This window comes from Sapajus apella, unplaced genomic scaffold, assembly GCF_009761245.1.
Source record: "Sapajus apella isolate SASKATOON/1434 unplaced genomic scaffold, GSC_monkey_1.0 scaffold43, whole genome shotgun sequence".
In the NCBI taxonomy this organism is placed as follows: Eukaryota; Metazoa; Chordata; class Mammalia; order Primates; family Cebidae; genus Sapajus; species Sapajus apella.
This window is the reverse complement of record NW_022436983.1, coordinates 6,029,941-6,057,721: the sequence shown is the minus strand read 5'-3', so window position 1 is coordinate 6,057,721 and position 27,781 is coordinate 6,029,941. Positions and strand designations below refer to the sequence as shown.

The following is a 27,781-nucleotide window of genomic DNA, read 5'->3' as shown; positions in this document are numbered from 1 at the left end:
TACTCCCCTAACTCCACTCTGCACCGTTTGCCTCACATTCAGCTTTCCCCATGGCACTGTCCGTGGCCCGCCGGGCAGCGCCCAACCTCTCAAGCTTCATCAGGCCTGGCCTGGCTGGTTTCTGCATCGGAGAGACTTACCGACTGGCTTTCAGAGTAACAGACTCCTCGGACAAGCAGGGTGACAAGCTGTGACCGAAGGATCAGGCCGTGGAAGGTCAGAGGGCGGAAGCGCTCCTCCATGGTCCAGTCTTCACTCGGGGACTGGTCAGGGTATAGGTTGGGGTAGGGGGTGTATCTGTTACACAAAAACCAGATGCTGCCTGGGATACCCTCAGCAGGAGCACTTCTCATCCATGCTCCCAGCCTGCTCCCTATCCAACGTTCCCAGGAAACTCAGGAGCCACCTCACATCTGAGCCAAGGGCTGACTCCACCATGTGCAGCCCTGCGGGCAGCTGGGGCCCCCGCTCTCACCTCCTCTCCAGCATCTGCTGCAGGAGGTCCTCCTTCTCGGCCGGCTCCTCGGAGGTGATGTGCTCATCGCACATGTTCCGCAGCTCGCTGGACGGGTACGACTTCATGGACTGGCTCCGTTTGCGCTGCTCGCCAGCCCGGGTGAGGATGCTGGATTTCTGTGGGTGGGGAGGCCACAGGCTACTGAGCGTGAGCAAACGAACAGAGCAGCATGGACAGCGCTTAAGGATTTGGGTGACAGGGATGGTCAGAGGCAGATCCAGGTGCAGGAACTTAAAGGGGCTGAGGTTCAAAGGAGTGGCTCAGGGGCTGGGGATTCAAAGGTGCCTGAACCCTAGGACTTGGCTACAGTCTCCATGGCTTCCTTTGATCTGGGAAGAGCAGCTTGATTCTCCAGAGGGGAACAACCCATCTCCTATAGCCTGTCTTGGTAGAACTGTCAATCAATGTGCCTGCTCCCAAAGCCAAGGAGTGGCACCCAACTCAAGTGAGAAAAGGGGATGCTCCTTCTCCCTGGATTCTGAATCGGAATCAGGAGGAACGCAAGGCCAATGTTCCTTCCTCCTGGTACCCAAGGGGTGTCTGCTAGACCCTGCTCCTGGTCCCCACAGCACACGGGTTCTGGCCCTTCAGCTTTCCTGACCTGACAGTCCTGAGGTTTCCTATGGATTTCTTTCTCTTTCTTAAGTAGGTCCAAGTCCATTTCTGTTGCTCACATCTCTAGAACTCTCCCTGATACTCTTTTTTTTTTTTTTTTTGAGATGGAGTTTCACTCATGTTACCCAGGCTAGAGTGCAATAGCGTGATCTCAGCTCACCGCAACCTCCGCCTCCTGGGTTCAGGCAATTCTCCTGCCTCAGCCTCCCGAGTAGCTGGGATTACAGGCGCGCACCACCATGCCCAGCTAATTTTTTGCATTTTTAGTAGAGACGGGGTTTCACCATGTTGACCAGGATGGTCTCGATCTCTTGACCTCGTGATCCACCCGCCTCGGCCTCCCAAAGTGCTGGGATTACAGGCGTGAGCCACTGCGCCCGGCCTCCCTGATACTCTTAACACAGTAAATAAACCATGAAAGCTGCGGACTTGAAAAACAGATCTGTCCATATGCTTACTGCGGCAAGAACGAACACAAGTCTTGATGGCTTGATAACGCCACCCCTTCTGTCAAATCTGCCCTCCCTGTCACATGTGATGAGAATAGTGTTAACTTCCCCTGAGAGCCAGTAACTCCACCCCAGCCAGGGGTGGGCAAAGCACTACGCCACGTGAAATGGGGGACCGCTGGAGTCTCACCTACCTTTCCTCTCATGCCATTTTCTTTACCTTGAACTTGATGTTGTTACTGATGAGCTGGTTGCCCTTCATGAACTCCTTCTCATTGCCGCGGTTCTCTGTGACCACCGGGAAGGCGTGGTGGACCGTGGTGCGCAGGATGCTCACCAGAGACTGGATGCGGGTGTGCGGGTAGACGTAGGTCAGATTGGGCTCCATGATGTCGCTGGCTCTCAGCCTGGGGGAGGAGGGGAAGCCATCCAGTCTTGTGATAGCGCCTGCAGGCCCGTGGGAGCAAGCTATGCTGGCTCTCCATCCCTGCTCAGACCACACTGGGGGCTCTTCTGAACTGCCCCAGCTCTTCCTCAAACCCAATGTGTTCCTTTGTACTTCCATCTCCTCACACATGCTGTTCCCCTTGCCTGGAATTCCGTGTCCTGCTGTGTCATGCTAGTAGGCCCTGGCTCATCCCTTAGCTCAACAGCAACATCCCCTTCCCAAGAAGCCCCTCTGCTGGCCCAGGGGCTGGCCAAGCCCTCGCCAGCGCCCGGCAGCACACTGTTCATGCTGTCCCCGTACTGCTCATTGTACTGCAGCATTTACAAACAGCATCTGGGCTGGGCGCGGTGGCTCATGCCTGTAATCCCAGCACTTTGGAAGGCTAAGGCTGGCGGAATGCTTGAGCCCAGGAGTTCGAGACCAGTGGGCAACACAGCAAAACCCCATTTCTATAAAAAATGTTAAAAATTAGCCAGGCGTGGTAGCACACGCCTGTGATCCCAGCTACTCAGGAGGCTGAGGCGGGAGGATCGCTTGAGCCTGGGAGGCGTAGGTTGCAGTCAGCTATAATCATGCCACCGTACTCCAGCCTAGGCAACAGAGTGAGGTCCTGTTTCAAATAATAATAATAATAAAATAATAACAACAACAACAACAACAGCATTTGGGTTCCCATTTAGATCAGGGAATGGCCCACAGATCAAGTCCATCGTGCTCACTGCTTTCCTGCTGCAATGGCGGAGTCCAGTAGTCGTGACAGAGACCACACAGCCTGGAACGCTGAAAACAGCCTCCTGTCTGGCCCTCCACAGAAACGGCTTGCTGGCCCCTGCGTTAGCCATAAGGGCCTTGCCTGCTAGCTAGACACAGAAAGCCCAGGGTACCTGTGGATTAGTAGGGGGGTGATGAGGTGATTATGCCCAGAATAATCACGGCTGGCAGTAGGGCATTCTGGTGGGCACATGTGAAACAGGCTATTCTCACTTCTGGGGCTTGGCATACCCTTAGTTGAAACATTCGATCACATCACAAACTTGATCCAGAGACCTCACCTCATATCTAACTGGAATGCCATGGGAGCCAAACCACCATGAAGCGGCCCCCCACTGCAGTCCCCGCAGTGCCCATGTCCCCTTCCCTGTCCCTCAGCCCCCAGCCCATGGGTTGCTCCACGTTCTCACACAGGCTCAGGAATGGGTGTGCTGCTTCCTTCAGCCCAAGAAATGTGAGCTACTGTTTCCTACCCTAATACTAACATTCCTTAGGCCTTAGAGCTTGCACATTCTGAAACTGGGACATGAGCAAAATCATGGCCTTACTTGTCCATTTCCACCTCTGTCTCCCATTCCAGAAGTGGCACGCCTCGCAGGCCCACGTGGATATCATAAATGCCCTTATTGAAAAAGTCCCCTGTCCATTTGGCCACCTGAAACACAAAAGGAAGACCTAAAAATAGGTCCTGTGGGGTGAACTTGGCCCTGAGTCTGACGGAGGCCTAGAGGGAGTGTACTCACCATCAGCGTGACCATGATGGGGAGCCCGTAGGTAATCTCGTTGGTGGACTCGATCAGGATGACCGTAAGGCTGATGGTCATGCGGACCACCCCGCCCAAGAAAGCTGCTGCACCAATCAGGGCAAAGGTCCCCGAATAGATGTGGCCCAATCCAATGTAGCTAGTGAAGGAAAACACCGAGAACATGGCTTTGAGTCACTCTGGCAGGCTGTAGGAGGGACCTAGACCTCACACTCTTGTGCCTGTGCACATTCATGCATGCGTAGGCACAGACGCATGAACACACGCACGCCTGCACACACACGTACACACAGAATACCTTTTTAGGACATTGGCAACTAAACGTCCAAAAGCAGCTCCACACAGCAGAGAAGGCACAAAAAGGCCACTTGGAACAGAAATGCCGTAAGTCCAACATGCAAGCAAGAAATAGAGAACGAAGAACAAGGCCAGAGTGACGGGGCTGAAAGTACCTGCAAGGGAAGAACCGACCTGAGTCCCTCTACCAGATGCCTGCCAAGGCCCACCAGACCTACCGGGTCTGCCCATACCCCACGCCGGCTCCCCTTCTAACACTGGAGGCAGAAACCGATCTTTTGTCTGGATGGGCACTACAAAGAAGTCCTGGTCTTGCTCAGAATGAAGGGCAAGGCTGGCTGTGTCTGAGATGATAGCAATTGCCCAGGGATGGGCTGTAGCGCAGATACCCACCATCCTGGTGGAAGAGCTGGAGGATGGCAGACTCCTGGGGGTTGAAGAAGAGTGTGGCCATGTCATTGTAGGTGTCATTGGGACAAAAAAACGTCTTGATACTTGAATTCACGTCTTCTGATGTGACCTAAGAAGAAGGAATCAGAAAGTCAGCACAAGGACACCTGACTGAGTCTTCAAGTGGGATGTCTCCAGCTGGGTCCCAAACAGGTGGCTGAACAGCTTTCCCTATCAATCAAACAGGGCAAAAACAGATCTCTACCAATGGCAGCGACACACGCAAGTGTGTTCTTTACATTCAAATGCACAGATGAAGAATCGGGATGAGGGCCTTTGCTCATCCAAACTCATGATGAAAATGTCACTATGACTGATTCACCGTGAGTTTGGCTCTGCTTCCTTTCCTGGTGCTAACTTTGTAAGTGATGCTGCTGGAAGCCTGTCCTGAGGGCCTTAGGACTGGAGGGAAGATGAAGCAGGTGAGAGCGAGTGACTGGGAGTCGACAGGGATCTGAGGAGGAAAGTCCAGGGCACCCCTTGACCGAAAGCCCCAACTCTGCTTCCAAATGGAAAAAGCCTTTGATTTTGCTACCAAAAAAAAAAAAAAAAAAGAAAAAAAAAGCACCCAAATTTGCTGAAAAAGAAAACCCACCAATGCCTGGAATGCAGACCCAGTCCTTCAGTCTGCCTCTCCTCCTAAGCCCCACCTGGGGAACAGAACCCAAACAGAAAAACAGACTATTTCTACTTCTACATATTTTAGGCCTCGTTTTCTTGCCATCGTTCCACCATTCTTGTGGGAAGATGGGATCCTGGTTCTACCTGACTTGCTAGAGGGCAACGGTGTTTCAAGTGTGCTGTGTTATTTTCTAGTTGACAGTGTACAACGGTACAAAGCTGTACTTCACACCTATCGCTGTGCCTCCAAATACGGAGTGTTATTACAAAGGTTAACAAGACTATTGGTTTCTCCTGGATGACATTCTATTGAGGATGCTATGGAGATGCTCTTATATGGACTTGCTGACAATACCAGCAGGTGGTTTGTATGACCCCGCCAGGTGAAGTGTGCTGGGCAATAAGGGATGCAGGCTGCTGTGGAAACAGCATAGCACCACTGACTGGCAGCACCTGGCACAGGTGGGCCGTGTGCAGAACCCCAGCGTTGTGGAGTGCACGGGGGATGAGCTGAATTGATGGCTTCATCACATGTAGTACTTCCCAAACTGTCTGGAGGAAGTTCAGTCCTGGAGGCTTTCTGGAAAGAGTCCTGTGGTCAACTGCATTGAGAAACATCCTAGCAATTCTTGGAAATCAGTGTGTCTGCTAAAAGCTGAGCACAGGCTCCAAGCTCAGATGGCTTTGTCTCCGACTCTGCCACTCTCTAGTGACTTGGAGAAGTATTTCATGTTGTGACAGTTTCCTCATCTATAAAATGGCAAGAATACCTACCCTCTCACTATATATGACTGGCTGAAGGTTGTTGGTCAAGACCACACTGTGCCTCAGTCTCCTCATCTATCAAATGGGGGTACAGCTACTGGCCACCACAGTGCTGGTAAGGATTAAATGAGATAATGTAAAGTACTCAGTGGAATATCTGGTACACAATAAAGACATCAAACACTTATAATACTTACTGGAATAAGGCCTTAGAAGTTCTGTACTAAAGGAACGTATTTAGGTTGGGTGCTGTAGCTTTCGCCTGTAATCCCAGCACTATGGGAGGTCAAAGCAGGAGATCATTTTAGGCCAGAAGTTTGAGACCAGCCCAGGAAACATAGCGAGATCCTGTCTATAAAATAAGCTGGATGTGGTGGCATGTACCTGTAGTCCCAGCTACTTGGGAAGCTGAGATGGGAAGATACCTTGAGCCCAGAAATTTGAGGTTATAGAAAGCTATGATCATATCACTGTACTCCAGTCTGGGTGACAGAGTAAGAGCCTGTCTCTAAAAAGATAAAGAAGCAAATTTAATTTTTAGCTTATCTGAGCACAGAATCATTTTTTGTATGTTTTGAATCACATGCATCAAGGTATCTGTCTGGTAACGAGCTGGGCTTGGGAATAACTAGTAATAGGGGTCGGCAAACTTTTCCATAATGAGCCAGACAGTAAATATTTTAGAGTTGGTCAGTGTCATACAGTCTCTGTGGCATATTCTTTTTTTTCCCTTAACTCTTTCAAAATATATAAACCAGGATGGGGGCGGTGGCTCACACTTGTAATCCCAGCACTTTGGGAGGCCAAGGCAGGTCAGGCGTTCAAGACCAACCTGGCCAACTTGGTAAAACCCTGTCTCTACTAAAAATACAAAATTAGCTCGGTGTGGCGGGTGCCTGTAATCCCAACTACTCAGGAGGCTGAGGCAGAAGAATTGCTTGAACCTGGGAAGCGAAGGTTGCAGTGAGCCAAGATTGTGTCAACGCACTCTAGCCCAGGTGACAAAGTAAGACTCCCTCCCAAAAATAAACCAAAAAAAAAAAAGAAAAAAAAGTACAAATAATTTACATATATATATATATAAATACATATACTATGTGTATACATAATGTGTGTGTGTATGCATATATTAAAAAACCGTGGGCACTGAAGAGGCTGTCCTCCAAGTTAAGGGCCCCAATTGGGGATCTCAGAGATTTAAGTGGTTACCTTCAGTATTCACCAGGGATAGGGTCCACGCTCCTGATGGATACCAAAATCCAGGATGCTCAAGTCCCAGATATAAAATGGTGTACATCTGCATATAACCTACGTAGGTCCTCCTATATACTTTAAAATCATCTCTAGATTATTTATAATACCCTAGGACAATGTAAATGCTGTGTAAATAACTTACACTGTACTGTTTCTTATTTGAATTGTTTTTTACTGTTGTCTTGTTATTTTTTATTTTTTGCATCCTGAATATATGTGATCCACAGTTGGCTGACCCCACGTAATTCCACGGATGTGGAAGGCCAACGGCACTTACAGAACACTCACCTGTCTGTATCCAAGGGCTGGAATCACACATCTAGCTGACTCACTGAGCCCAGGTATAGCTCTCAGAGCCACTGGCTTAGACCAAAAAACACAGGGTGGATTAAGCTCCCTGGACTACCTTATGGGACCTGCTCCTCAGGGAAAGCCTCTGGAAAATACCGCACCCCCCGAAGGAGAAAAAGGAGAAATGCAGAAGGGCTCCTTCTGTACTTTTTCTCTCAATAGGTGCACCTATTCTCTCAATAGCATTGAGAGAAAAAGGACCCAACGCCGGGAAGAGGCAGAGGATGTTGGGAAGAGAGAAGCCTCCTTGCCCTAATGCAGACATTTCTTCCTCTCATCTCAAGAGTGATTGGCATAGCCACAGAGGCAATGAGGTGAGTGCTAAGCCTCTGAGCCGTGGCCCCTTCAGGTGAGGGGAGGTAGAAGAGTAACTGGGGCTCAGAAAGCACCTTGCTGTCACCTTCCCGAGTAGCTGTTTCCCATGAATTTTGTTCAACAGAGAGGAGTTCCCCTCTGTGATGCCAGAGTTGTTAACAGAAGTGGCAAAGACAGAGGGCATTTGGGGTACACCTTCTCTTGAGTAAAAAGATGACGACAAATTCCTGTATCTCTTAGCATTCGGGTATGGGTATGGAAGGAGGAACCCAATATATCTATTAGATCTCAACAGAGGAAAGTCATGCATTTCAGGATTCTTCCTCGTGGGTATGGGATAAAGGTAGTAGGTGCACTGGGGTTACCTGGAGCTGGATTGAGTCATTACCGATTTGACTCGAAGAGGATATCTGTCGGCATTCTCCTAACACCATCGAGGCCACAAACACCACCACAGTGGTTACCAGAGACACCAGGAGGCTCTCTAAGACTCTAGAAGGCAAAGCACAGCTATTATAATGCCACAGAAAGAAGCTCCGATTTCAGGAATTCAGAATATAACCCTGCCTACCCCCAACCCCAATTTCCCCAAAGAGCATTCACAGCAGCCCAGGTCAGTCCACACGTGTACAGAATCTATCAGTGATTTGCTGTATTCCAGCAATTTGTTCGTAAAAAGTGGGCAGTTAAAATGGGCTGCTACGTCCACATCATCTCTCTCCAAGGAATGAAATGGCTTTCCATTATAAGTCTCCTGAGAACATGCCACTCGGCAGGGCCACGGTGACGCTTCTGACCTTGTCATGTGTCTGAGTGGCAAGTCAGGACAGGCTGGGAGTCAACCAGCAACTCTGACATAAATTAAACTGGGTCAGCCCTTTGGCCTGTCAAGTAGAACAAACGCGTGGCCATGTTTAAATTCTCGATCTTAGATGATAAATCAAAGCCATGGAGGCACGGTCTGCTCTCGGGAGAGATGGCTCAGCCCACACCAAGCTCAGGGAGCCACCGCAGGCTTGGGGGAGGCGACTGCGCAGATACCTGACGAGCTTAGGTTTCGGGTGCACGTTGCGCATACGGTACTTTGCAAGCCTCTTGTTCAGACAGTTGAATGTGGCTCCCAGGAGGCCCCCAATGACCCCCATCACGACGAAGAAACCCAAATCCATAGCTGTCCAGAGATGGCATTTTTTATCAGAGTCAGAGCACTGAGAGAAGGGGAAATGGAGAGGGAGAGAAAAACCATAGCAGCCATGAGAACCGGAAGAGAGAGAAGAGAAGAAGACAGAAGCAAGAGTGGGGCTGCCTTCCCGCACGCGGAGCCTAAAGGGCGAGATGCACCCTGGAAGCTGTACCTAGCCCTCTGCTCACTTCTCTCTGGTCCTTCACTTAAGAGGAAATTTTCATGGGTCAAATTAGAAATCCTGGGGGAAAGGACAAAACATACCTTAAACTCGCCAAAGTTCAGCAATCCAGGGAGCTGGAAGGAACCCCAGCTTCCAAACTGAATCCCAGAACGGAAGAAGTTGAGAGTGAAGGTGGCAGACATGGAACAAAAGAGCTAGGGGAGAGGTGACAAAAGACAAGAAGGTTCAGGAGTGGCATGCCATACTCTCCCGACCCTTCCTCTTGGTACCCACTAATCTACGTAGACACCTGCAGAATCCACATCGGGGTACAGGGATCTGGTAACCCCTGCAGTAGATACGCCCCAAGTGTGACCAACTCTAGATCGGGCTTTAGGAAGTTTCCATTCCAGCAGCCTACTCTACTATGAGAGCCTATTTGGAGCCTTTACAGACCAGACCTTGCACCAAAAGGAAGGTTCAATGCACAGGGAAGGACGCCCTGCTCCAAGGGAGGAGATGGGCTCCAGTCCAGGCCCCGTCACTTCCTGCTTTAGGACAACAGCCAGTTTCACATTTTCATATCAGGTGGTTCATCAAGACAGGGTAACAAGGCTGGGCACGGTGGCTCATGCCTGTAATCCCAGCACTTTGGGAGGCTGAGGCAGGTGGATCACCTGATGTCAAGAGTTCAAGACTGGCTTGGTCAACATGGTGAAACTCTGTCTCTACTAAAAATAAGAAAATCGGCCGGGCGCCGTGGCTCAAGCCTGTAATCCCAGCACTTTGGGAGGCCGAGGCGGGCGGATCACGAGGTCAAGAGATCGAGACCATCCTGGTCAACATGGTGAAACCCCGTCTCTACTAAAAATACAAAAAATTAGCTGGGCATGGTGGTGCGTGCCTGTAATCCCAGCTACTCAGGAGGCTGAGGCAGGAGAATTGCCTGAACCCGGGAGGCGGAGGTTGCCGGTGAGTCGAGATCGCGCCATTGCACTCCAGCCTGGGTAACATGAGTGAAACTCCGTCTCAAAAAAAAAAAAAAAAAATAAGAAAATCAGCTGGGCACAGTAGCACATGCCTATAATCCCAGCTACTTGGGAGGCTGAGGCAGGAGAATCGCTTGATTCCGGGAGACAGAGGCTGCAATGAGCTGAGATTGTGTCACTGCCCTCCAGCTTGGGCAATAGAGTGAGACTCCGTCTCAAAAAAAAAAAAAAAAAAAAAAAAAGGGATAACAGCAGTTTGATTTGGGGTTTATTGTTTGGGGATGGAGAGGGTACTGAAATGAGAAGTATAGAAGGTACAGGTCATGCACACAAGAGCAAAGCTGTTTCTGATCCAGTTGGTCCCCCCAGTCTCATCAAAACTACCATTCCATGTACCAAATAAGGGACACCCAGAGTAATTTAGGGGCTGTGTAGTTAAGTCTGGGTGGTGGCTTTCACTGAAGGTCCTCCTCACCACTTTCCACGTGAGCCCCTGGTTCCAGAAGGACGAACCCTCCTCCAGACTGAACAAGGTACCCCCGATCGGGGCCCCAAAAGCTGCAGCGACTCCAGCAGCTGCTCCTGCTGATACAAAGTCTCTCTTGTCTCTAAGGAGAGGAGAGAAAGAGATGGGTTATCCAATAAAGAGCCCTCAGCCCACAGAAGGCGGTTTCTGACTTCCTTATCATGAACATTTTCTTTCATGCCTATGAATGAATGGGCAGGGATCCTGGAAGGGCAGGTCCCTGGTGAGGCAGCCTCCGCCGCAAGCGTGCTCACCTGACAGCCACACATCTCAGCACCAGAGTCCCCTCCAGCACGGCAGCTACTTCGTCTGGGAACAGGAGCCCCTGACATCTGTGGTTTCTGTGATCCCAGAACCTCAGCCCCAGCTCAGGGGGCAGATCAAAGATTGGTGCGATCACTGCAGCACCATGTTCCCACCGGATCTTCCTTCCAGAAAACCCCGGCATCAGTAAAAACTTCTGCTGGGTATGTGCAGAAGTTGGAGCACTACCACGAGGAGAAGGTGGTCCATGACTCTAAACTGGGTCTCTGATTGAAAGAGCTTTATTACAAGGTGTGCATGTCAGTAACACACACATCTCATACAGGGGTAAAAAGTCTAAGAGCACCTTCTGACCCAGGAAGGTCGCTGACCAGGTGAATCACTGGGAAATACAAAATGCCTTCCTGTGAATATGCCTGTCTGCGGCCTTTCTTGGTTGGGTTTTCAATCTGGGACCATCTTCATTTGCCTGAGATGCTTCTAGGCCTTATGGCATGACAAAATAAAAGTCACAATGCCAGCCTGATGTTTTGGCTTCTTATTTCCAGAAGAAAAGTTAAAATCCCACCCCCTTCTCCCACAGAAGTGTTTTTCATGCAGCGTTCCAGTAGGGGACACTGTGCCAGGCTACAGCAAGATCGAGTCTGACCAGCAGTGCACGAACATGTTGCTTCCAAAAAAAACCCAATTTCAAACCTTTCCATACCTGTCGCTTCGGAAATAGGGGAAGTTAAACTGGATCTTCCGTAAGGAGATGCTCTGAAACTAAAGCAAAAGAAAAGAGAACCACTGAGGAACCTACTCATTAACCAAATACCACCTGTACCCTAGTAACTTATGGAAAAAAAAAGAGAATAGAGAGCCACTGAAGTGTCTACTCATTTATCCAAATACCACCTGTACCCCACTAACTTATGGGGAGAAAAAAAAAAAAAAACAAGAGAAAAGAGAAAACAGGTCTGGGCACTCTAACAGGACTGCATCGGCAGGAATCCACAGCCCTGGGGAGCCACTCTGCTTGAGCACACCTGGGTAAGTGTGTTGCAGGAAGGAAGAGTCCAGAACAACAACTTGGGAAAAAAGGAGGCCGGGTGTGATGGCTCATAGCTCACACCTGTAATCCCAGCACTTTGGGAGGCTGAGGCGGGTGGATCACCTAAGATCAGGAGTTAGTGACCAGCCTGGCCAACACAGCAAAACCCCATCTCTACTAAAAATACAAAATTTAGCTGGGAGTGATGGACGCCCGTAATCCCAGCTACTTGGGAGGCTGAGGCAGGAGCGTTGCTTGAACCCAGAGACAGAGGCTGTAGTGAGCCTGGATCACGCCTTTGCACTGCAGCCTGGGGCAATAAAGTGACTCTATCTTGAAAAAAAACATTAAAAAACTTGGAAAAAAAGGAGATTACCCCTCACCCTTGGGAGGAGCTTAGTTTTCCTGCCCCCAAATTTCTAGGACCTTCTAAAATCTCATTTTGCGCAGAGTCAGCAAGTCAGAAAAAACAGGAAATGGCTGAGCCAAAGGAAGGGGACGTGGAAGCTGCTGCAGAAGACCAAGCCCACCCTGCTCAGCAGCGCCAGGGAGAGAAGGGCCCAGAGCTGTCTGAAGTTGGCTCCACACTGGTGCACACTGATGCCCAATCCACACCTGGCCTCCTTCCACCACTTGGCTTATTTCTGCCAGAGCTGGTACTTGAGGCAGTGGCAGGAGAGAGACTAGAAGACGAGCTCTGGAACAAAGAATCACCTTAGAGGCTCCCAACCACAGCAACTCCTTTTTTTTTTTTTTTTTTTTTTTTTTTTTAAGACAAGAGTCTCGCTCTGTCGCCAGGCTGGAGTGCAGTGGCACTACGTCGGCTCACTGCAACCTCCACCACCCAGGTTCAAATGATTCTCCTGTCTCAACCTCCTGAGTAGCTGGGATCACAGGAGCGTGCCACCACATCTGGCTAATTTTTGTATTTTTCATAGAGATGGGGTTTCACCATGTTGGTCAGGCTGGTCTCAAACTCCTGGCCTCAAATGATCCGCCCACCTCGGCCTCCCAAAGTGCTGGGATTATAGGCGTGAGCCACTGTACCCGACCATAAGTCCCTCTTCTCAGGACTGGAGAGGGAAATGACTCTGAGTGATGGCTCACAAGGAACTGAGACTTCTGCAACCTGCAGCCCAGGGATCTGGAGCAGCCCCTAAGAACGGGAGCTTTGGGATCTTAAGCTAGTTCCTCAACCTCTCTAAGCCTCAGTTCCCCCATCTGAGAATGGGGGTAATGATAACAAAGAATCATTTAAAGTGGCCATAAGAAGAAAGAATTTAGTATATGCAGCGTCTGGCACACAGACCACTTAACTAGCAGCTGTTATTATGACTGTACCACGCCAACTAGAATCAGCATGGAACTGTGCCTGAAACCATCGTCATCGATGCTTCACGCCTCTTGGATCTGGCAGCACTCAGGTGATCTACCCAGCCACCCTATATGGAGGTGCCCAGCGATGGCTGCAGAAGCATCCAGTGACTTTCATCCACCTGTGTCATCGTTTTTCTCTGTTCCATTTCTGCGCCTAGGACTCAGCAGGGCATCATTAAAACTTCCAAGTATAAGTTATGCCCTTTCCTGAGAGATAAGACACATGGTTTTCACATCAAGCCAGAATGGCACCAGGTTCCAACATGATGCCAGGGTGTCCCAATGGATTTGCCCCAATGCACCCACAGACCTCCCACTTGGCCTGCCGAGGAGGCCCATACCCTCCCCAGCCCATCTTACCTGAGGCAGGCCAGCTCCCACCACCGAACCACTGTGGATCATGGGACCTTCCTTCCCCACAAAGAGCCCTGGGTAGGGTGAAAAATGGAAGACCGCCGGTCAGTGCAGAAATGCCCCTAGGTCAGGGGACCTTAGCTACAAAAATCTCTCTGGTGACAACGAAACAGGGATGATCCTAAGACTTTATAAGAGAAAGAGCCAAATTCCCACCAAATAAGCTCCATTTAAAGTCTTGCTAGAAAACACTCTACATTCTAAACTGTGTATCAGCAAACGACAGCCCATGGGCCAGGACCACCAGCTCCCCGCCTGTTTTTGCCCAGCCTGAGAACTAAGAATGGGTTTTACGTTCATAAATGGACACACGTAAATAGTTATATAAGCACCTACATAAGAGCTTCCATTCTGATTCTTGGCCCACAAAGCCTTAAATATTTACTATCTGGCCGTTGACACAAAAACCTTGCTAATTTTGCCAAAAGTGAATTCCACAAACTAACAAGATGGCCGCTTCAAAACTGAAGGGTGTGTGTCAGGTTTCTGAATGGTAACATACAGTGTCTCCATTTAAAAAATTAGCCCATCAACAAAAACTACAGATATCAGCTGTTTGAGGCTGGGCCCTGAAGTCCAAATCTAATAACTGAAATACATCATGCTTCTTGTCATCTCTGCCCCTTGAATATTTGAAGGTTACAAGTTGGACGCTTCTTACCTCCAGCTACACTGAACAGCACTCCAAGGATCTTGCAGAGCAGGGTCCGGAGACGGACGATTCCTGGCACCTTCACGCCATTCAGATAGCATTTGACCTCAGGTATCCCAGAACCTGCTGCCACTGGCTGATGGGAGAGAGCAGGCACATCCATAAACTCAAAATCCACTGGTTCTCCGGCTTACCCTCAACAACCTGGGCAGTCGAAGAGGGAGAGCTGGCTACCTTCATCAGTAGCATCAGCATCACCTAGAGGGCTTGCTAACCCACAGCTGCTGGTCCCTACTCCAAACGACCTGACTCAGGAGGTCTGAGGGGCAATGGGAGGACTTGCACTTTTTTTTCTTTGAGATGAAGTTTTGCTCTTGTTGCCCAGGCTGGAGTGTAATGGCGTGATCTCGGTTCACTGTAACCTCCTCCTCCCGGGTTCAAGTGATTCTCCTGCCTCAGCCTCCCGAGTAGCTGGGATTATAAGCAAGTGCCACCACACCTGGCTAATTTTGTGTTTTTAGTAGAGATGGGGTTTCTCCACGTAGTCACACTGGCCTCAAACTCCCGACCTCAGGTGATCTGCCTGCCTCAGCCTCCCAAAGTGCTCATTACAGGCATGAGCCACCGTGCCCAGCCAGATTTGCATTTTTTCAAAGAAAAATAATTTCAACTTTTCTTTTAGATTCAGGGAGCGCATGTGCAGGTCTGTTACAAGGGTATACTGCATGATGCTGAGTTTGGGATATGAATAATCTTGTTACCCAGGTAGTGGGCATGGTGCCCAACAGTTTTGTTTCCAACCCTTACACCCTTTTTCCTCCCACCAGAATCTGCACAAGTTCCCTGTGAGTCAGCATCACCTGGGGAGCCTCTCAACAATCAATGCAGGCACCTCAATTTCAGAGGTTCTCATATGTTAGAGCTGGGGCTCAGGTTTAAGTATGTTTTTTAAAAAAGTTCTCCAGAGCATTCTAATGTACTCCCTTGGTTGAGTCCCACCATCCTAATCTGGATTTTTCCTCTTTAATCTCACTAGAGGGTGAAACATTTACCTTTAGTGAACAAGAAGCCACTTTCTGCAGGAACCTACATTCTGTTTCCTGACATTCTGGAAGGAGGTGGGAAAAAGGAGTGCAGGACTCTAAAACCCCATAAATGAGCAGGTGAATCCAAATCACCTCACCTCAATGAGAACAAGGAGGCTTGCCAGGAAGACAAAGGTCAGGTTAAAGCCCAGGAGTTCAAGGAGAGACAGGGCAAGGCAGCCTTTCTGGCTGCACTCCTCCACCGCTGCAGAAACTAGGTTAAGGAAACTGTGTTCATCAGCTGAGAGGTGTCCCTGTCACCACTTGAGAGGGTGCAGCTACTTCTCCTTTGGATCATGCTGGCTGCTGAGTGCACTTTTTCTTCATATATAAAAAAATTTTTTAATTGCCTGAGACGGCTGGGTGTGGTGGCTCATGATTGTAATCCCAACACTCTGGGAGGCCGAGGCAGGAGCATCACTTGAGCCTAAGAGTTGGAGGCCAGTCTGGGCAACATAGTGAGACCATGTCCCTAGAAAAACAAAAATTAGCTGGACATGATGGTACATGCCTGTGGTCCCAGCTACTCAACAGGCTGAGGTGGGAGGATCACTTGAGCACTTGAGCTTGGGAGGCTGAGGCTGCAGTGAGCTGTCACCGCACCACTGTACTCCAGCTTAGGTGACAGTGTGAGACCTCATCTCTTAAAAACAAAACAAAACAAAACAAAACAAAAACATTGTTTGAGATGTTTTCAACATTAGGAAATACTTCAAACATTATAAAAAGCAAAAAGCACCCATACCCTCACAACTTAGCTTTAACAAATCTCAACAATATGCCCTATGTGCTCCAGGTATTTTTTTAAAAAATAAAACATTCAATACCATTTTAAGAAACAAAACAAAACAAAACAACCAGTTTTCCTTCCTCTCTCCCCAGGAGAAACCACTAACCTGAAATTATTGTGCATATTTCAAAAGTGTCTATACTGTCCTACCCGGCACTTGTACATTCTATAACTTCCTTTTACTCAACATTAGTTTTTGAGAATTAGCCATGTGGATACACACAGCTCTGTGGTTCATTCGCTTTCACTTCTGCCTAAAATTATTTCTATTTTTAGAACCTACAGAAATAACATGATGTCTCAAACGATACCATATGAATGCACCACAATTTTCCATCCCCCCATTTGGTGATTCTAGCTTTTTGCTATCACAAAGCTATAATTATCACCCTGGTACATGTCTAAGGCTCACATCTGTAAGAGGAATCTATGAGTCACAGGAACGTGCACCTTAGTTTTTCCAGAGGTTTAGTGGCCACTCAGTTTTCACCTTTGGAGAATTACAGTTCACATCCTTTGCTCGTTTTCCTCCTATTGGACCATCTGTTGTTTTTCTTATTGGGTTGCACAGTTCTTCCTGTATTTTGTGCTTTTTTTTGAGTTGGAGTCTCGCTCTGTCATCCAGGCTGGAGTGCAGTGGTGCAACCTCGGCTCACTGCAACCTCCCTGTCCCAGGTTCAAGTGACTCTCCTGCCTTAGCCTCTTGAATAGCTGGGACTACAGGTGTCTGCCACCACGCCCGGCTGATTTTATATTTTTAGTAGAGACAGGGTTTCACCATATTGGACAGGCTGGTCTCGAACTCCTGACCTCCTGATCTGCCTGCCTCAGCCTCCCAAAGTGCTGGGATTACAGGCGTGAGCCACCATGCCCACCCCCGTCCCGTATTCTGGATACTAATTATCTGCCTCTTAAATACATAGTAAATAATTTCTCTCAAGCTGTGGACTTGTTTTTCACTTATTTATGGTGTTTTATTGTTGTTATTTGGAGTTTTTGTCTTTGTAAATATGTACTTTGATGTGGTCGAGTTCATTGATTTTTTGGTTTTATTTTGTTTTTGAGACAGAGTTTTGCTCTTGTCATCCAGGCTAGAGTGCAATGGTGTGATCTCAGCTCACTGTAACCTCCACCTCCCAGTTTCAAGTGATTCTCCCATCTCAGCCTCCCCAGCAGTTGGGATTACAGGCACCTGCTGCCATGTCCAGTTAATTTTTTGTATTTTTAGTAGAGACAGGGTTTCACTATGTTAGCCAGGCTGGTCTTGAACTCCTGACCACAGGTGATCCTCCTGCCTCAGCCTCCCAAAATGCTGGGATTATAGGTATGAGCCCCTGCACTCGGCCACTGATGTTTTTTCTTATAGTCTGTGCCTTCTGGAGTTTTAAGAAATTATTCCCTACTCTTGACAACACAGAGTCTCCTGAAGTTTTGTTTGGCATATTTACATCTTCATCTGGAATTTATCTTTATTTATAGTATGAAATAGGAATAGGACTCTTTTTCCATTTGGATCACCAACGTCCCAGCATCTTTCTTTTTTTTTTTTTTTTTTAAAGACAGAGTCTTGCTATGTTGCCCAGGCACAATCATGGCGCACTACAGCCTCAAACTCCTGGGCTCACCTCCTACGCAGCTGGAACTACACAGATGTGTTATCTTGTATTCATTAAATAACACAGCATTTTTTATTCAATCATTCATCACTCCCTCACTGATTTGTAACATTAACTGTCATTCACCAAAGTTCCATGTATTGAGGACCAGTTTTTGCTTCTCTACTCTTTTCCGCTGCCTAGGTATTCCTGCACCAATATGACCAATTTCAATGACTGTATATTTTATGACTTCTTTTTCCCCCTAACTCCCTAAACTTCTTAATTTTATAAGACTTGATATCTGGCAGGGTCAAGTCCAATTTCTCGTCGTTCAGGACTGTATTAACTACTTTTGGCCCTTTATTCTTCTACAAAAATTTAGAGAGAACTTTTGAGTTCCACAATAAATTCTACTGGTACTTTGATTGGAACTGGAACTAAATTTACAGACTGGAAGTACAGGCATCTCTACAGCATTTGTAATCTTATCAACCACAAACATGGGTATGTGTCTTTGTTTATTAAAGTCTTTCGTGTCCTTCAGTGATAATTAAAATTAAAGCTGAGTAAGTGGCCCTTCTAATATCACTGTTACTGTTAAACCCGTTTCTACACAAGAAAGAATCTTGCCGACCACTGAAGTCCATGGACACCAGGAACTGTGAAAAGGATACATGTCTGCACCACTCCAAACTTGAGCTGGGTGAAGAGTCGCACAAAAAAGTCCACAAAGAGACCCACCTGTGAAGAGCGAGAGATCATGACACAGCCTTATTTCCAAGGGTAGTACAGGTATAGTACAGGTGTGCTTCTCTTGAAAGCACTTCCTCCCCTACCGCAGGGACGGAGGCTGGTCACTAGCCAGCAGCATGTGAATGCGCAGCAGAAAAGCACAGGAGGAGGAGATCCCTTCTCCAGCCTGGCCCCACTGCCCCTCCAAAGAACAAAGGCAGAGGGTACAGCTAAGTTGAGTAAAGCAATGGAAAACAAGGAGGGAAGCAGATGTAGAAAAAGATGTGAGATCAAGACGGACTACAGACACAGGTGTGTCAATCTTTTGGCTTCCCTGGACCACGCTGGAAGAAGAATCATCTTGGGCCATACATAAAATACACTAACAATAGATGATGAGCTAAAAAAAAAAAATGCAAATCTCAAAAAAATCTCATAATGTTTTAAGAAAGTGCACAAATCTGTGTTGGGCCAAGAGTTGGACAAGCTTGCTTTAAAACACAACATGCATTTAGGTGTATGTGCTTTTTGCATGTCTGTTATTGGCAGGTTCTATTTTATAACTCATTATTTTGACTTAATAATCTTTTTTTTATAGGGGGTCTCGGTCTTGCTATATTGCCCAGGCTGCCCTCGAATACCAGGGCTCAAGAGATCCTCCTGCCTCAGTCTCCCAAATAGCTGGGACTACAGGCACAGTCCATTGTGCCAGGCTTGGCTTATAACCATCTTATAGTCCATGGTTACTCTGGGTAGAGAAAACAACCAAATTCCACCATTGCGCTCTCCAAAGTGCTCAGGGCTTCAAGGAGAACTAGAAAGATTTCTAATTTTATGAATTTAGGATCAAAGACTTCTTGTCTTTAACTCTGGCCTTCCCTCAAGCCAATGCCTGGAGGCTTTTTCATACTGAAGCCATAAGTGGCCATGCATCAATGGGCAAGAGTCAGGAGTGCTATGTCATAAAGGCGGGTCTGCCTTCCTAAAATACAAGGGTAGGAGGTAAATTTGCTTCAGCTTGAGTAACCCTTATCTGAAATGCTTGGGATCAGAAGTGTTTTGGATTTTAGATTTTTTTTTTTGAATATTTATATTATACTGGTTAAACATCCCAAATTCAAAAATTTGAAATCCAAAATCTGAATGCTCCAATGAGTATTTCCTCCGAGCATCATGTTGGCATTCAAAAAGTTTTGAATTTTGGAGCATTTTGGATTTTCTGATAAGGGACACTCAACCTGTAGTGGACAAACGTGGCAGTTCAAAAGAATTCGATATAAACGAAGCACAAACACTAACAACTAGAGGCCTAATGACTATACTTATTTATAGAGAAATTCACAACCAGAAACATATAGCTAGGATGGTCTCTATCTCCTGACTTTGTGATCCACCTGCCTTGGCCTGCCAAAGTGCTGGGATTACAGGTGTGAGTCACCGCACCCAGCCTCTTTTTTTTTAATTTTTATTTTTAAGGAGACAGGGTCTCCCTATATTGCCCAGGCTGGTCTCAAACTCCTGGGCTCAAGCAAGCCTCCTGTCTGGGCCTCTCAAAATGCTGGGATTACAGGTGTGAGCCACTGTGCTCGGCACAACACCCTGAGATTTAAATAAAACAATAAATCAACCCAAGTTTCCCCAAAATGGTTTCCATCAGAAAGTCACCGAAGAGGGCTTCTGAAGGCCATCAGTCTTACCTAGTAAGATGCTCCTTTACTTGCCGATTTACTATAATAAAAATTTGATGCAGCATGCCATGAAAAATTGTGGTTGGCCCCTGTGGCTATATTATACTAAACACATGTGTACATTTTCCAGGCATATCATGTCAAGTCAAGTAGGAGGCTTGTGGCCAATTCAAAAGAAAGGTGGTAAACAGGCTGCTACTGAGGACAGATCCTCTATCCCAGTACTGTGCTGACCAGAATCAGATTTGACATGGATCATTTTGACTGATGCTGACTTTTCCAGCTTCTCTTCTCCATATTTAACAATGCAAGTCAGCAGTTCTGGTTCCAGGCTTTTTGCTCTCTTCATTTTGCCCATGTTTCCAATCTTGCCCTGCCTGTGATTCACCTCTAAATTCGCTGCCTCCATGAACTCTGTTCACTCGGGCATACCTCTTCACTCACAGCTGCTGGCTCTATCTTCTAGATAACATTAGCGACATGCAGGGAGGATCCCAGGACAGCACAATAAACTCCCTGCGTGAGATCAGGATCTGTGGTGTACCACCCTGTTCACTGGCACACTGTGCTAAACGAAGGGCACCATGTTCACAGTTCCATACCCATGATTTTGCTTTTTCCCTAAGATCCATCTCATGCACACCTGTAGTCTTAACCACTTGGGAGGCTGAGATGGGAGGATCACCTGAGCCCAGGAGGTCAAGGCTGCAGTGAGCTATGATCATATGATCATGCCACTGTGCTCCAGCCGGGGTGACAAAGCGAGACCCTGTCTCTATTTAAATAAAAAAAAAAAAATGACTTTAACATCCATTATGTACTCTATCCAATACATTACCTACCCACTAGGGAGGTATGTTACCTAGTTTATTATGTAGATTACAGATTATGATCCGTAATCATATCATAAAAGATAAGTCCTGCCCAAACCTTTGAGCGCTTAAAGGGCACTGTAGCCATGTGTCTTGCTTTCATTTCACAAAGCAAAAGCAGGAGAATTGTGAAAAACTGCAAAAAAAAAAAAAAAGAAAGAAAGAAAGAAAGAAAGAAAAGGCACTCTTGATTATAATGACAAATGTTATTATAATGACCAATGACAATGTTATTCACCAGGCCAGCACTTTCCCTGTAAGCCCCTCTATCCCTATGGCCCACCATCCCTCCAGGCCCTGCCTCCTCACCAGGCCAGTGCAGACTCCAATGGCAAACACCACCATCCACTTCACCGCCTCATACCTTCGACCTTTCTGTACACACAGGAAAAGAATGATTCAGTTTACAGGGTTATGATGGCAGCGGGGAAGGAACACATCTTGGCTTACCAGTTTTAAACTAAATTCTACGTGGAGAGCAGGCACAGCGAAGATGATGTTGGCATTTCAGGTGCTTTAGAGTGTAAAAACGATGAGCTCTTAAGAGGCTGGGCAAGGTGCACTGATGGGGTAGTCTGGTTGGCAGGATAAAGGTCTAGGGAATAAATGTCAACACAGGCCTGCCGTGGAGATAGCACGGGCTTGGTTCCAGACCACCACAATAAAGCAAATATCGCAATAAAGTGAGTCACATGAGTGTTTTGGTTTCTCAACGCATATAAAAGTTATGTTGACACCATACTGTAATCTATTAAGTGTGCAATAGCCTTATGCCTAAAAAAATAAAGTACATACCTTGTTTAAAAAGCACCTTATGGCTAAAAAATGCAAACAAAATGCATGCTATTGCAAAAATGGCACCTTGCTCAACACAGGATTGCCATCAGCCTCCAATCTGTAAAAACTACATTATCTGTGAAGGGCAATTAAGCAAAGTGCAAAAAGTCAGGTCTGCCTATATCGCATGAAAAGGTTCACAAAACAAGGGGTAAAGATATTTACTGGGGCCTGTAGAAGAGAAAAAAATGCTGTGTTAAAACTGATTTGATCCCCAGAGATGAAGAATTGTGAGATTCACCTTATTATCCATGGTCTCCAAAATTTCCAGGTAAGGGTCATTGATACAGCGATCATAATCCAAACTCTGAAAAGATGCAAAGGCGGAGTCAAAAAGTCACATCAGATGCGAAGATCTGCAAAGGGACAAACCCCTGGGTTCCTGCTACTCTGGGTTCCTGTGGATGGGCAGAGCAGTGGTACCTGCAGCACCCAGGAGCTCGTTGAAAATGCAGAATCTGGCCAGGCGAGGTAGCTCATGCCTATAATCCCAGCACTTTGGGAGGTCAAGGCAGGTGGATCACCTGAGGTCAAGAGTTCAAGACCAGTCTGGCCAACAAGGTGGAACCCAATCTCTACCAAAAATGCAAAATTAGCCGGGCGTGGTGGCACGCACCTGTAGTCCCAGCTACTCGGGAGGCTAAGGCAGGAGAATTGCTGGAACCTGGGAGGTGGAGGTTGCAGTGAGCTGAGTTCATGCCACTGCACTCCAGTCTGGGTGACAGAGCAAGACTCTGTCTCAAAAACAAAAACAAAATGCAGCATCTTAGACTCCTGCTGACCTGCAGCCCCAGGTGACACATTGAAATTTGAGCAGTGCTGCTTTAGGTTCATACTTCATTCTGTAAGAGAATTTTTTAATTACCTTTTTTTTTTTTTTGAGATGGAGTCTTGCTGTGGTGCCAGGCTGGAGTGCAGTGGTGTGATCTCTGCTCACTGCAACCTCCACCTCCCAGGTTCAAGCAATTCCCCTGCTTCAGCCTCCTGAGTAGCTGGGACTACAGGCGCCCACCACCACACCCGGCTACTTTTTATATTTTTAGTAGACCCAGGGTTTCACCATGTTGGCCAGGCTGGTCTCGAACTTCTGACCTCAGGTGATCCACCTGCCTTGTTCTCCCAAAGTGCTGGGATTACAGGTGTGAGCCACCATGCCCGGCCTAATCACCTATTTTTAAACTTTCCATTCTGGCAAAATACTTAAAGACCTTCAGCTATCATCAGCCTTATGAAACTTACTCCATTAGACGTGAACAAAAGTTCCAGCCAGAACCAAATTAATTTAGAATGTCAATTGGTTATAATTATCTTTTGTAGTTAGCGCCTATGAAAATGAGGTTAGTCACAAAACAAACTAATATGGAAACTATTTTTAAAAGCAACTTCCCCTTTATGTTAGGAAAAGGCACAGATTCAGCTCGGCTCCTAAAACTTCTCCATCTAAAGCAGAATCCTTTACAACATGCATTGCAGAACACAGAAATCCTGCAAGCAACTTGCAGGTACACCAAGACATTTAGACAAACAATTCAAAGGAAATAATTTTAGTTCTGTCTTGTTAGAGAAGCAACAGACTGGGCTGGGTGCAGTGACTCATGCCTGTAATCCCAGAACTTTGGGAGGCTGAGGCAGGAAGATCACTTGAGGCCAGAAGTTAGAGACCAGCCTGGGCAAGATGGCGAAACCCAGTCTTTACCAAAAATACAAAAGTTAGCTAGGAGTGGTGGAGCACGCCTGTAACACCAGCTACTGGGGAGGATAGGGCAGGACAATTGCTTGAACCTGGGAGGCGGAGGTAGCAGTGAGCCGAGATCGTGCCACTGCACTCCAGCCTGGGCAAGAGAGCGAGACACTATCTCAAAAAAACAAAAACAAAACAAAACAAAAAGACAGTTTGGCAACAAAGAAAAATGGTCAGCCATGAGCTCTCCTTTCTACAACCTGTTCCTACCCACGTCAGCTGGACATTGGCTGGGTGGCAGCCACACTCCCAGGAAATAGTTACATGTCAACCAAACACGTGATGAGTGACAATTTATTCTATCTATATGACTTTCTAGAGTTAGTCCAAATTCCTTTTTTATGAGTTCTGAAGTACCAACAGGTGACTGAGTAAATCAATTATCATACATCCAAATATAGAAAACTATACACCAATAAAATGATTATAGTTAAGTCTTACAGAAAGATACAGAAAATGTCCAAAAATTATTTAGCAAAAGAGCAAGATGCAATTTAAAAATAAAGTAAGATGGAGAATTAAAAGTATAACACCCCTTTTTCATTAAACAAAATTAGGATTATGCGTATGTTAGCATTCACAGTGGGAAAACATCCATGGGTAGTGTCTAAGGAGATGTTCGTTTCTGGGTGTTGTCTGAAATTCTCACAGCACACATGGTGTGCTTTTTTACATTTTAAAAAATTATCGGCTGGGTGTGATGGCTCACATCTGTAATTCCAGCACTTTGGGAGGCTGAGGCGGATGGATCACTTGAGGCCAGGAGTTTGAAACCAGCTTGGACAACATGGTGAAACCCCGTCTCTACCAAAAATATACAAATTAGCCAGGCGTGGTGGCGCACACCTGTAAGCCCAGCTACTAGGGTGGCTAAGGCAGGAGAATCGCTTGAGCCCAGGAGGTGGAGGTTGCAGTGAGCCAAGATCGCACCACTGCACACCAGACTGGGTGACAGAGTGAGACTCCATCCCCCCGTCTTAAAAAAAATTATCTTTTTGACTGATCAGAAAACAACAACAACAAAAAACCACAGTAAACTAGACTAATCCGTAAGTGATTAAACACATATGTACAGATGCACATATATAGTAGCAGCAAAGAAGAAAAGCTTCTCCTTGCACCCTCTGAAGGTCTGCTGCAAGTCAACTGACAAAGGCAGATTAATGGGAGCAAAGGCATACAGACTTATTTAGCATGCATTGCACAGGGGAACTGCAGAATGATCACCCAATAACCCCAGTGAGGCACAGATGCTTCTATACTCTTCTTCACAGGGGAAGGGGAGATGGGGATGTGGGAGGAAATAATTTTTAGTGGGGAATAAGTGGATCTGGGAGGCAGACATTATCTTGTGAAAGATTCTCCTTGGAAATTGAATGGGACAGTGAATAGACAGCGGTTTGGGACAGTTTGTCTGGGATCTAGGTATGCTGTCTGGTCTTCACTCTCCTCTGTGAGATGAGTTTTAATATTCTCTGGTTAACAACCTTTCAGGGAAGGGATCAAAGACAAATGTGTTCCTCTTTGCTGGGTCCAGCTGCAGATAAGGGAACTGCAGAAAAGAGCCTCATCCCATGCTCTGGGAGAGACAAAGGGTGAGGGTGGAGAGGGTCAGAGAGACCCCGGAGGCTGCTGCTTTCGTTCAGCGTATCAAAGCACCATATTTCCAGGTATCATTTTCTGAGCCCCAGCGATACACATACACACACATATTTTGTCTTTTTTCCTTTTTTTTGAGATGATGTATCTTTTGTTTGCTAATGAGTTGAGTGGTGGCTGGGAGCCCTTGGATAGCTTCAGAAAAGGGGCTGGTCACCAGAAAGACCAAGGCAGGATTAGCGGGGCTAGACACCCACCCCTCCAGGGAGGAGACAGAAGCTGAAGGTTAAGCTCATCACCAAGGGCTGATGATGTCATCAATCATGCCTGTATAAAAAAGCTTCCATAAAACTCCAAAGGGACAAGGTTCAGAGAGCTTCCAGATAGCTGACCATCTGGAGGTTCCTGGAGGGTACCGGGCCTGGAGAGAACATGGAAGCCCCGCACCCCCTCCCACGTTCCTTGACTCTCTCCACCTGGCTGTTCTTCTGTATCCTTTATGATATCCTTTATTAATAAGCTAGCAAACATAAGTAGCGTTTCTGTGTTTTCTGACCCGCTCTAGCAATTTAACCACACTGGAGAAAGGAGTCCTGTGAACCTTCAATTCACTGCCAGTTGCTGAGAAATACAGGTGACAACCTACTTTTTTTCCTTTTCTTTCACCTACTTCTTTCTTTCCCCTTTCTCTCCTTCCTTCCTTCCTTTTCTTTCTTTCTTCCTTCCTCCCTCCCTTTCTCTTCTCTTCCTTTCTGTCTTTCTTTCTCTGTCACCTAGGATGGAGTGCAGTGGCACAATCTCAGTACACTACAACCTCCAATTCCTGGGTTTAAGCCATCCTCCCACCTCAGCCTCCCGAGTAGCTGGGACTACAGGTGCACACCACCATGCCTGGCTAATTTTTTTTTTTGAGATGGAGTCTCACTCTGTCACCAGGCTGGAGTGCCGTGGCACAATCTCGGCTCACTGCAACCTCCACCTCCCAGGTTCTAGCGATTCTCCTGCCTCAGACGCCCGAGTAACTGGGACTACAGGTGCGCTCCACCATGCCCAGCTAATGTATATTTTTAGTAGAGATGGGGTTTCATCATGTTGGCCAAGATGGTCTTGATCTCTTGACCTTGTGAGCCGCCCGTCTTGGCCTCCCAAAGCGCTGGAATTACAGGCATGCGCCACTGCACCCAGCCTAATTTTTTTAACTTTTTGTGGAGATGGGTTTTACCATGTTGCCCAGGCTGGTCTCAAACTCCTGGGCTCAATCAACCTGCTTACCTCAGCCTCCCAAAGTGCTGGGATTACAGGCATGAGCAACCACATCTGGCCTGCCTGTCCGCTACTTTTAACTAGCATCTGAAGTGGAAACAGTCTTTTAGGACAGAGCCCTCAGCCTGATCTGACGTCATCAGGTAGACAGTGTCGGCACTGAGCTAGAGGATACCCAGCAGGTGTCCGCTGGAGGCTGCTTGCTAGGTGTGTGTGAAAACGGCCTCCACACATCAGTGTCAGCAGTGTTGCGTGAGTGGCGTCTGAGGGCAGAGGAGAAACAATACTTGTTTTGCCCTTATCTCTTGCCTTCATCCCAGATATGTATAGAAATTACCTGTCAATTACTTGATTGTTGGTCCTAATAACATTATGATTCCATAAACATTTAGAAGGTTTTTAGATATCCAGAATAGGCAAATCTACAGACAGAAAGGAGATCAGTGGTTGCTTGGAGTCAGGGGCAAGGGGAATGCACAGACTGCTAACAAGTGCAGGGTTTGCTCTCAGATGAAAATATTCTAAAATTGACTGTGGGAATGGTTGTATAACTCTGTGAGTATACTAACTTTTTTTTTTTTTTTAAAGACGGGGTTTCACCACGTTGGTCAGGCTAGTCTTGAACTCCCGACCTCAGGTGATCCGCCCGCCTTGGCCTCCAAAGTGCTTGGATTACAGGCGTGAGCCACCAGGCCAGGCCTGTGAATATACTAATTTTAAAAACCCATTGAATCATATACTCTGAATGGGTGAATTGAATAGCATGCAACTTAAAGTGCAATAAAACTGCTGCACAAGCATTTAGAAACAACCGAAACAAAAGAACACCAGAATCCTGTTTTTTTTTTTTTTTTTTAAGTCAGGGTCTTACTCTGTCACCCAGGCTGGAGTGCAGTGGCGCTATCATGGCTCTCTGCAACCTCTGTCTCCTGGACTCAAGCAATTCTCCTGCTTCAGTCTCCTGAGTAGGTGGGATCACAGGCATGCCACCGTACCTGGTTAATTTTTTTTGTATTTTGTTGAGATGGAGTCTCGCTATGTTGCCCAGGCTGGTCTGAAGTCCTGGGCTCAAGTGATCCACCTGCCTCAGCCTCCTAAAGTGCTGGGGTAATAGGTGTGAGCCACTGTGCCTGGCCTTTCTTTCTTTTTTAAAATAAATTAGTTGACTTTGGCATTTCACAAATACGGGCCAATGGAATATATGACCTATTATTAAAACCAGGCCAGGTGTGGTGGCTCACGCCTGTAATCCCACCATTTTGGTAGGCTGAGGTGGGCAGATCACAAGGCAAGAGATTGAAACCATCCTGGCCAACATGGTGAAGCCGTCTCTACTAAAAATACAAAAATTAGCTGGG

The 27,781-nt window shown here is 47.1% G+C and overlaps 1 protein-coding gene across 2 annotated transcripts in view; it reads right to left on the bottom strand.

Moving 5' to 3' along the window:
• The window catches only part of CLCN6 (chloride voltage-gated channel 6), a 40,358-nt gene that overhangs the window by 5,386 nt on the left and 7,191 nt on the right, over window positions 1-27,781 (bottom strand). The window contains exons 3-20 of one of the 2 annotated variants that reach the window (XR_004275828.1): window positions 22,062-22,127; window positions 21,293-21,358; window positions 18,366-18,432; window positions 15,402-15,508; window positions 14,228-14,354; window positions 13,513-13,580; window positions 11,449-11,507; window positions 10,428-10,560; window positions 9,065-9,178; window positions 8,659-8,825; window positions 7,983-8,109; window positions 4,255-4,381; window positions 3,863-4,016; window positions 3,544-3,703; window positions 3,349-3,455; window positions 1,802-1,988; window positions 476-633; window positions 141-263 (exon numbers count right to left, since the gene is read on the bottom strand). Coding sequence is in view for 1 of the 2 variants with exons in the window: in XM_032300416.1 (XP_032156307.1) it covers window positions 141-297; window positions 476-633; window positions 1,802-1,988; window positions 3,349-3,455; window positions 3,544-3,703; window positions 3,863-4,016; window positions 4,255-4,381; window positions 7,983-8,109; window positions 8,659-8,825; window positions 9,065-9,178; window positions 10,428-10,560; window positions 11,449-11,507; window positions 13,513-13,580; window positions 14,228-14,354; window positions 15,402-15,508; window positions 18,366-18,432; window positions 21,293-21,358; window positions 22,062-22,127 (2,151 nt within the window). In the remaining variant the exon portion in view is untranslated. Of the gene's footprint in view, window positions 1-140; window positions 298-475; window positions 634-1,801; window positions 1,989-3,348; window positions 3,456-3,543; window positions 3,704-3,862; window positions 4,017-4,254; window positions 4,382-7,982; window positions 8,110-8,658; window positions 8,826-9,064; window positions 9,179-10,427; window positions 10,561-11,448; window positions 11,508-13,512; window positions 13,581-14,227; window positions 14,355-15,401; window positions 15,509-18,365; window positions 18,433-21,292; window positions 21,359-22,061; window positions 22,128-27,781 lie in introns of both variants that reach the window. The other variant, XM_032300416.1, reaches the window with a different exon arrangement.